Source organism: Pteropus vampyrus, unplaced genomic scaffold (assembly GCF_000151845.1).
Source record: "Pteropus vampyrus isolate Shadow unplaced genomic scaffold, Pvam_2.0 Scaffold163, whole genome shotgun sequence".
Lineage (NCBI taxonomy): Eukaryota > Metazoa > Chordata > Mammalia > Chiroptera > Pteropodidae > Pteropus > Pteropus vampyrus.
The window spans coordinates 2,379,949-2,389,501 of NW_011888944.1; the positions used below are offsets into that span (position 1 = coordinate 2,379,949).

The following is a 9,553-nucleotide window of genomic DNA, read 5'->3' on the forward strand; positions in this document are numbered from 1 at the left end:
TGGGCAGCGGTGGCACTGACCACTCGGGCCCCGGGGCTCTGTGGCTGAGTCAGAGAATGGGGACTAAAGCAGGGAAACGGCTGGTTTTCTGGACCGTCACTTTTTCTGTGTAAGACACTTTAGAGTGATTTAGAGAAACGTGAATCTGTGATACACAGAACGTATCTTGGCCAACAAGATAAAGATCCCAAAAGTGCTCAGCAGAAAAAGCGGCTGAGATCTATGAAAGCACGACTCGTCGGGCTGAATGTGAGGGCCCCAGCCGGGCCCACAGGGTCCACGGCACAAACCAGTACCGGGTGAGGGACGCTCAGACTCACGGCAAAGCGCTAAGACAGGGGCTCGCTGAGCGGGCTGCAGTTCAGGCTGCGGGGGCATGCGACTCGGCTGCACGGTGAAGCACAGGCTCTACATCATGAGATGGGACAGTCCCCTCCGCGTCCATCAGCCACACTCGGTGCAGGGTGAGGTAGAGAAACCGAGAACGGGGATGAAGAGAAGCCCTGGCAGCCGCTCTGGAATGGTGCAGGGCAAGCTGGCCGGAAGGCCCTGAGCGGGAGCCGCAGGGGGGCCAGCTGCTACTGGACACGGGGAGACGGTGCCCGGAGGCGGTGGCTCTGCCTGCCACTGAGGTCTGTGCAGAAGCACGAAGGCCTTTCCCGAGGAGCTGCTGGCTTGGTGACTGGGGCACTGATGGGCTGGCAGGACGAGCCCGCCGAGGCCCCATCGACCGAGAATCCGAGATTACGAAGACGCCGGGGCCCTGGAACCCATCGACCAATGCCAAGGAATCCGAACTAAAGAGAATCCGTTTGTAGATGAAGTTTTCAAGGACATGAAGGAAGAGCACTGAAGAATAAATTTTACAAGCAAACCCGGTAGCTACTTCTCGACACTCACTTGGCGATGCCCAGAAGACCATGCCACTTTCTGAGGTGGGCCCTCCTGCAGTGGGTGACCTTTCCATGACTATTTAAGGCAGAGCTGGTGGGGTGTTCTGTACCCTCTCCTGTCAGCAGAAATCTTGATTCTGCGACTTCTACTCATCTGAGCTGCCCCACCTACGAGGACAAATACGAGACCGCTACCTTCCCTTTTAGCCACGTCAGCTCCTAAAGCTTTTCGGCTCTAAAATCTGATTCTGAAAAATTAAACTATGGCACAAATGGCTAACAACATGCAAGTGTGGAAGAATCAGAAATAGGTTGATTTTAAGTCTTCACGAAACAGAAGGCACTATTAGCATTATGCCACAGTGACAGGTGTTAATAAGTGAAATGCCTGTTCCTGAACTTTTTGATTAATCTCGGGTAGGAAATTATAGAAGATGAGACCAAGACTAACAGTTTGTGAATCACATTAAAAATGGGAAATACTCTTGCTTTAGAAAAAGCTGTTAGACTGTAAAGCGATGCGATGTCTCTCCGCGTGTGGTGGGGGAAGGAGCGGGGACGGAGGCGGGCAGGTGTGACGGCGCGCGGGGCGGGAGTGCTCCGGCCGGGTCAAAGGGCTATGCCGAGCCCTACAGACTGTAACGTAAGCTGTGGCTGAGGCGGAGAGTCCACGGCGTTCCCCAAGCTCATCCGACCACGGTCCTCTTTTTTCCAGAGGCTTCTGGCTATGCTAGGGTTTGGGAAACATGAAATTACCCATTGTGTAAGTTACAGAGGTCGCGCACAGGCAATTTCATGTGAGCGACCTCTCGCGTGGCATTGGTTAAATGCACCGCCCAAAAGTGACGGCGAGGCCCGCCCCCCCTCCCCCGCCACGGGAGCGAAGCTCGCAGCACGGAGGGCGGTGCGTATGTACCTGTGTTTTCACCCGCGGTGCTCAGCACAGTATCAGAGACATCCACTCACGCTCAGCCAGTATTTGTCAAGGAACTGAATGGGTCCCACCAAACAGGTATCTAAAACCTGGGAACGATTCTGAAGTGATCCTCGCTCATGGTTTAAGACAGAAAACAGGCTCCCCAACAACCGGAATGTCAGCGGGCTGAGCGCACGTGCTCTCTGCTGAAGGCAAATGAAGGGAACTGCTCATACTGTGACACGAGTGGGTGAGCGGACAGTCCCGTGACACCCGAAGCTGCCTGCGGACGGAGACGCCGGCGAAGTCTCCGGAAGCTCCTGCTGCCCCGTTACCTCTGAGCCTCCGATCTGGTGGCCGATCGCGTGGTGGCTCCCGCGGGCTCGTCGTCTTCCTCCTCTTCCTCCTCCTCCTCAGACTCCTGGTCTTTCTTGTCCTCAGTTGCTTCAGACACTGACTTCTGGCGTTTTCTTTCCGGTTCTGAGGATTCTGCTCAAACAGAAAGAAGGGTAACAGCCGGATGCACGATCCCGGAGGCCAGAGTCATGGCGTTTAGAACGCAGGACTCTCGGGGGCCTGGAGGCAGAAGAACTGGTTTTCCATATCCTTCTTGTTTCTGCACTGGAGATTCACAACTGTTTAACTTAATCTCAAACACATTCGGGAGAGTTTACTCAGGCAGTTCACAGCCAGCATTCGTGAGAAATTCACATGTCCTCAGAGAAGCATCTGGGATGTAGCATTTCTGACACGGGATTAGAGCCATTTCGCACGTATTTATGTAATATTAATACTAGCTGTACCCCACTGAGTTTTCCCTCATCCAAAGAAAAACGCTTCAAAAGATGACTGTGAAATGATGAGGCTCTGTCATTAAGCACCTGCTATGAACATACCGGCATCATCGGACAACGTGAGTGAACGTTTGGGCTTTCTTCCTCTCCGACGCAGACTTGCTACTGTTTTTTCTTCACCATCATCCTAAAAGCAATAAAATTGAAGTCGAAAGGGCTATCCGCTGAGCAGTTACTGAGTTGATTTCTAAAGGACATATACTGATGAGAAAATTAACACTTACATTGCTTACACTTCTTTCTTGAGGAATGCCTGTGTCTTTATTGGATTCGTCTTTAAGAGAAGAAAAACCTCGGCATTAATACTTTATTAGGATAAAATTAAACGTCAATAGTCTGGCCCGTTGTCTATGAACGCAGCAGTGTTAATTAGCGCATTCTTATAAAATTCATCACTGTTTTCTATAGGCCAAGCAAAGTCTGAGTCGGAATACCTGGCACAGAGCAAATGGAATGGAATGCAAGTCGAGACACCAAGACAGTGAAGATTTGTTACTAATAAGCTGTGATCTGGGCAAATTCCTTAAATTCCCTGAGCTTCTGTTTTCTCATGTGTAAGGAGTTGGGTTAGACCATCTTTATGGTCCCTTTCAGCTCAGATGCTCTGAGCCCAGAAGAAGAGGAGGAAGGGGACATTGAGAGAAACCCCAAGATGTACCAGGATCTGTAGGTCAGGACTGCAGCCTTCACTGAATTCTCACTGTAGCTCTATAAACATTACGATCCTATTTTATAGTTAGGAAAAGGTACTTCTTATTAGCGAGGAGACTTGAGAAGTTCCCTTTCCGAGAAGTTCAATACACTGACGTGGAATGAAGGGATGAACCAAGAAAAAAGGTAGACAGGAGAACTCTGTCTTAAACTGTTAGTTTAAGACACATCATCATCACCAGATTCAGGAGACCACAGCTAAATAACAACATAACTACACAGCTTAGAGTCTTTAAAGAGCATTCACGTTATGAACATTCTTTTTGTATGGAATTAAAATATTATAACATTGTGAATAAAATCTGGTTAAAAGCCAAACATAAGCAGAATGTCTCCCTTTAAAAAAATCGAACAAGCCTTAATCTTCTAAGAGATAAGAAAAACTGAAATATGATCATGAGATCACACATAGTTAAATGCGGAGAAATTATTAAATTTTACATTTGCTCGACCCTGGTGATCAGAATACATCCTACCCTAATCTGACCATGTTACTTATTTGATTCAAAATAGCTGTCACATTCATCTTTTTGCCTATGTCAACCCTTTAAAACCCACCAATGACTCTTCTTGATTTTATGTAAAAAAAGTTAAACCATGAAATAAATATCTATACATTGTAAAAATTCTGGAAAATGCAGGCAACAGTAACAGATGACATGGAATGTTTCCATCGTCCTACCATCCAGAGCTAATCATTATCAACATTTTGGAATGAGGACAAAAATCCTTGAAACGATTTTATCTTTTGCATCCTGGCTTGGTAAGCTGCTCTCAAAATTCTTCTGCGAACAACAGACTCTTGAGCTGAATTCCCGCCTTCCTGACGAGAATGCCCAGCTCCCAGGCCGATCTATTTCTCCTTCACGCATAACCAATAAATTATGGTTCACACGTGGCGAAGTTCCCTCCCTATTTTGCTTTTTCTTGCCGTCACCCTCCCCTCCAAAGGCTTCCCTGACTTCGACAACTGAGAACGGCGCAGATCCCAGATGGCAGGGAGAGCTGACAGGCTTCCAGACAGCCCTTTTCACCACCGAGGCCAACAGCCTCCCCGCTGCTTCCTGACACCACACAGGGCAAAGCTGTGCATACAGACCTGTCTGCATTACTCTCAGTCTGCCGCCAGGTGGAGACTGTTCTACCTAAATTTAAACAAACAAAAAACTGAAGTCAGCAGTCTGTCATCATCTCACAGAAAATCGGTGATGCACAGGAGGACTGGGGCCTTTGTTTATTATGCTGGCATGGAGGCGGACTATTTGGAGCCTATGCTTTGCAGCTGCTGAAGTGTACCAAATGGACGTGGACGCCTATGCTTTTTTAGTGCTGTCCTGGCATCCGCTCAGTCACTCTGCTGCTACGCTGGGGGCGGGCCCTGGAGGAGACGCGGCACAGCCCACTGTTAGTATTCCGCAACCCCGGCAAACGGGCTCACATGCTGGCAGATGCATTCACATGTGCCACTTTGGTCTTGTTGTCTTATAATAATAATAATAACTCTATGAGATAAGGTATTGTGATACCACTTTATATGGAAGGAAACTAAGTCTCAAGAGGGTCACGTGAATGGCCCAATGTCACAGACCTGGGATTAAGTGGCAGAGCTGAGGCTTTAATCCTGTTTGCTTTTGTCAGGTCAGTGGACATGAGTCTGTCCTTCTAATAATGCTGTCACTGAAACTCATGTAACAAAACCCTGATACAATGATTTTGCTGGGTATAAAACTTCAGGGTCAAAGATAAGGAATGTTTAAAAAGATAAAGTATCACTGAGGATTTTCATCATTGAAATCAATGTACAATTTATTACAAAAGGAATGCCATAGAAAGCAGTAAGAGGGTGAGACACATCAGATGCCACTATCTAAATATCATATAATACAGCAAATATCTGTTAATTTTAATTAAGGGTGATGATAAGAAGGTAAGTCCCTTTTATATAACCAAACTCATAAGGAAGGAAGGAATCAGACTAAAGAACAACTAATATAATTATGCTTCCATGAAGATATTAGTAATCAAGATATTATTAGAAAAGTTAGTCAATGGTTTATTTAACTCTTTTAAATCTTTTTAAATACTTAAAAAAAAAATAAAGTTCAAAATACTAGATACTGCCGTGTACTCTTTCCAGGTCAAGAGCAAACATTTGAAGAGTTCTCGTCTTTTGCAATTACTTACAGTGACAATGCCAGTATCTGCTTTGCAGTCTTCTTCTAAAAAACGCAAAAATAAATCTCACTTAGAAAATCAGTTGGAAAAATTCTTGTGTGTGAAATGAAAACACACCATACACCTACTTGTTTTTAGCGCTGTTTCCACGGGGTGTTTACGAGGTCTTCCTCTTTTTCTTTTAATAATTACCGGGTGATCTTCCTGAGGAGAAACAGAAAAAAAAAAAAAAAAGACAGCAATAAAAATGATTTCATCCTCTATTACACAAATACTATCACGTTTTCTCAAAATGAGATTGGAGTTTCTTCCTGAGAGTGCTCAGACCCCAGCTTTGTCACTTAGAGAATATATATGGCTTTGAGCTCAGACCCCAGCTTTGTCACTCAGGGACACACATACGCCTCTGAGTGCAGTGCTTCATTTCTCTCAGCGCAGCCCCCTCCCCTCAAACGCCGGTAACCACAGTAGGGACAGAGTCACGAGGACGCTGGGATGACAAGGTAATGCCAGTAAGTGCCTCGTGTTCGCCTTTACCTCTGATAAATACGTACGTCATTTAATTTGAGTTTAGTCCAAGTCGTCTGTGACCAAATGTTATCCCTTATAAAGCTACTGGAGGCCTCTGAATTTCTCATACAGGAGTACGAGAAAACAGAACTATTAAAAAAGTTGTGTCTGGACTGGCAAACTTGGCAATGGTTCTCTAGAAGACCTGGCTGGAGTACAGGTTGTTTTCCTTGACGTATGGGCCTGGCCCCAGACCACTGTGATTTTGTGCCCCGCTGGGCAATGTGCAAATCCAGACGGGCTGAGGGCAGGCAGGCTGGAGGTCCCCCTGCTCCTGTAGCCTCCCAGGAGTCTCTGCCCTTGCCTCATGAAACTGGGTCCCCTGTGGCACTCCCTGCAGGCCTTCTGCACACCCTGCTCCTCCCACTTTGTCCTGTCTATAGACTCCAGGACACAGTAGCCCATTTTCTGACCCGAACTGGGACCTGGCTTGGCTGTGCTAAGCTGCCAGGTCAGGAACCTGATGTGGCCGCAGGGGTACAGCTCTGGGCTGATCCTGTGTGGCTGTGACAGAAACAGGTCTCATACAAATGTGTGGACGAGATGAGGATGAAGAGAACGAAATTAATCAAAATGACACTGATAAAATGCACTGCATGAAATGGTGTCCCAGTGCACTTAAAAAAAAAAAGCTCCTTCAACTCCTTCAAAAGTACTCAAGACAAACTTGAGGGAACAGCATTTCATGCACTTGATTTGTTTTCGGGCCTGAAAGAAATCTGAACTAGTAGATACGACACACCTTCCTTACCTCCTGAGATTTTACGCCGTCGTCGTCATTCTGCTCCGCCTTGTGGCCAGCGGTGCCACTGCTGCTGTACTCATCTGTAGAGAGGGCAGAGCTCAGTCACTGCTGGGGGCCAGAGTCGGTCTCACCGCTGCGACACTACCACGGTGACCTACGCACATGGGCACACGCACTCCACTCTCAGGCCTACGCCACCCAGCTTCGTAAGCCGGAGGCTGCTTAACTAAGCAGCACTTTGGTCAGAAACGACACGCAGGCCCTATGGACAGTAAGCACGTGTGTGCCTGCATCACAGAGGGAAGGCAGAGGAAGAAATGCAGTTTCGGCTGGGGAAGCCTGGCGAGAGGCTGGCTGCTTGAAGGATCGGTTTCTTCTCCAGACGATTTATCGCAGAGACGCCTTACTCACCTTTCTCTTCCATGGCCCTGGAGGCAGTGCTGTTTGTGTTAGGACTTGTTTTAGACAGCTCCTCCGAATCTCCAGAGTTCTCTTCCTACAGGGAAGTCAAACGAGACAAGAAGCTTCTTTTTCAAATGGCCTTCATTTATCCTCCCAAAGTTGTCTTTTTTATTTGAAAAAAACAATTTCCTAGGGGTCTTTTAGAATAGTTTGTTGGAAACTGTTTTAAAAAAGTAACTATTGTTGTTGCTAGTGAAACTATAAAAAAGATAAATTCTGAGGGCAGAAAAACACAAGATAAGGTTCAACTATAAAGCAACAAGGCCACTCTTTTTCTTTCGCCTGCAAAATGGAAATCATTGTTCTCCTCACGCTGCCCTTTGCCTTTTTGATAGAAACCCCAAAAGGAGATAGGAACTTGCAACAAATCCTCTCCTCTGTTGGGTGGTGGAGGACTTCGGGGAAGAGATAAGTGCTAAAGAGAATTTCTGGGTCTCCAGCTGGGCTGATTTACAGCAACGATCTCTCAACGGTTAAATCATTCACTTTGGTTGCAAAAAAGTTTTGAGCATGAAATACTGAAATGTTTATACTATAATACTAATATAACATGTAAACAAATATATACAAATTAAACTTAAAATCAGAGTACTATTGTATAATATTAAAATATCTATGTGATTTCTTTACTGAAAATGATTAAGTTACAGTTTATTTAAATTCCACATAAAAAATTGAAGAGAAAATACAAAGATGCCTTTTAATCTGCTTCTCTCCAAATTGACGAGTATTGTCTCAGGATTCTTATTCTGGATTGGGCAGGGGAGTGATGGCCTTAAAAGTCTGTTTCTTCTCTTGGCTACAACCAACTGAAATTCATGACCATATGTGACTTTCCCTCTTTGATTATTAAAATTCTTCTACTACTTGTTATTTAGTTCATCACTTATTAGGGGAAAAAGAGACTCTGAACTGGTTTCAGTGAGCCGGAAGTCAGCTGCATATATTTTTATAAGCTGACTTAAATACTTTTGGAACAAGGTGGAAAAATATAAATTAGGGAAAGAGAGAATGAGGAGATGGAGTTAGCTGAGAACAGGCAGTAACTACTGAGTCTCACAAATGGCAGAACACCCAAGAAGAGGTATCTATCAGCAAATGGAGAAAGCTGGGCCTAGAACAAGAGATGGCAGAGGCAGAAATAAAAGTCTGTAAGCCACTTCCCTGAGTCACAAGGTGGAAATAAATCACAGGAGAAAAAGGTAATGAGTAAGGCCCATCTTAGAACTACATATATTTTAAGAGTAGGAAGTAAGGTAGAGGGAAGGCAGAATAATAACATTTTAGAATATATGTCACTGTATTTCACTGTTTTGGTATATCTGTAATAAAGCATATTACTCTTTGGAAGAAAGCATGCAGAAAACTAAAGAAAGCATGCTGAACAAAAAGCTAAACAATGATTATATCTAAACTGTGAGAAAATACAATCTTACAGTATACAATTATAAAGTGTAACATTTTTTGAAAGCCTCAAAAATATATACCTTTTATAATACAGTGATTATTATAAAGATACATAAAGTAAAAAGAACACTGAAAAAAATATAAGTATTCACAGTGATATAATTAGATTATCCCCCAAATTTAAAATGAACACGTGGATAGAATACCTTTGTATCTTGTGGCTCAGTTTCAGAACATGGCCTCTGCGCCGTTTCTGTTTTGGAATCCAGGACATCTGGATTATCATCTGTAAATCGGTTTGAACAGAATCGTAAAGGAATACAAGCTAAATGAAAAATGAAATGCGTAGTTCTATTTTAAGACAGTTGGAGACTATTTTCTTAGGCTTGTGATACAGTGAAGCCAAAGTTATTCTAAATTTATATCATGTGATTTAATATGAACAGTGGCCTCGGCCCTGGGAGAGGCCCACCCCCCCACCGCCCCAATAATAATATAAGAAATTTGCAAATGCTCCAAATGACACCAGTGAGACAGCAGGTTCTACGGAAAGGGCTTAGGGCACGCAGAGTCCCCAGAGACACTCTAACTTCCTGCACGAGTGACCTGAGAGGTACAGTTTAGTGATGGAGACTACGAGCTTGGTTGGGAATCAGATTTATGTGGTGGAGATGAAGTCACAACCTCTCAAAACCTTACTTTCTTTACTTATAAAATGGCAATAATACCTAACTCACATAGTTATTGTGAATGGGTATAAACTACCATGGATAATACCTAGACGTAGCATGAACTCAATAATTATAATTACACGTTCCTC

The 9,553-nt window shown here is 44.6% G+C and overlaps 1 protein-coding gene across 1 annotated transcript in view; it reads right to left on the minus strand.

Annotated features, from left to right (window-relative positions):
• The window catches only part of BOD1L1 (biorientation of chromosomes in cell division 1 like 1), a 53,351-nt gene that overhangs the window by 5,494 nt on the left and 38,304 nt on the right, over positions 1-9,553 (minus strand). The window contains 8 exon segments of the mRNA XM_011370191.2: positions 2,145-2,298; positions 2,706-2,790; positions 2,888-2,937; positions 4,474-4,519; positions 5,559-5,593; positions 5,678-5,753; positions 6,871-6,944; positions 7,276-7,360. Of these exon segments, the coding sequence (XP_011368493.1) occupies positions 2,145-2,298; positions 2,706-2,790; positions 2,888-2,937; positions 4,474-4,519; positions 5,559-5,593; positions 5,678-5,753; positions 6,871-6,944; positions 7,276-7,360 (605 nt within the window).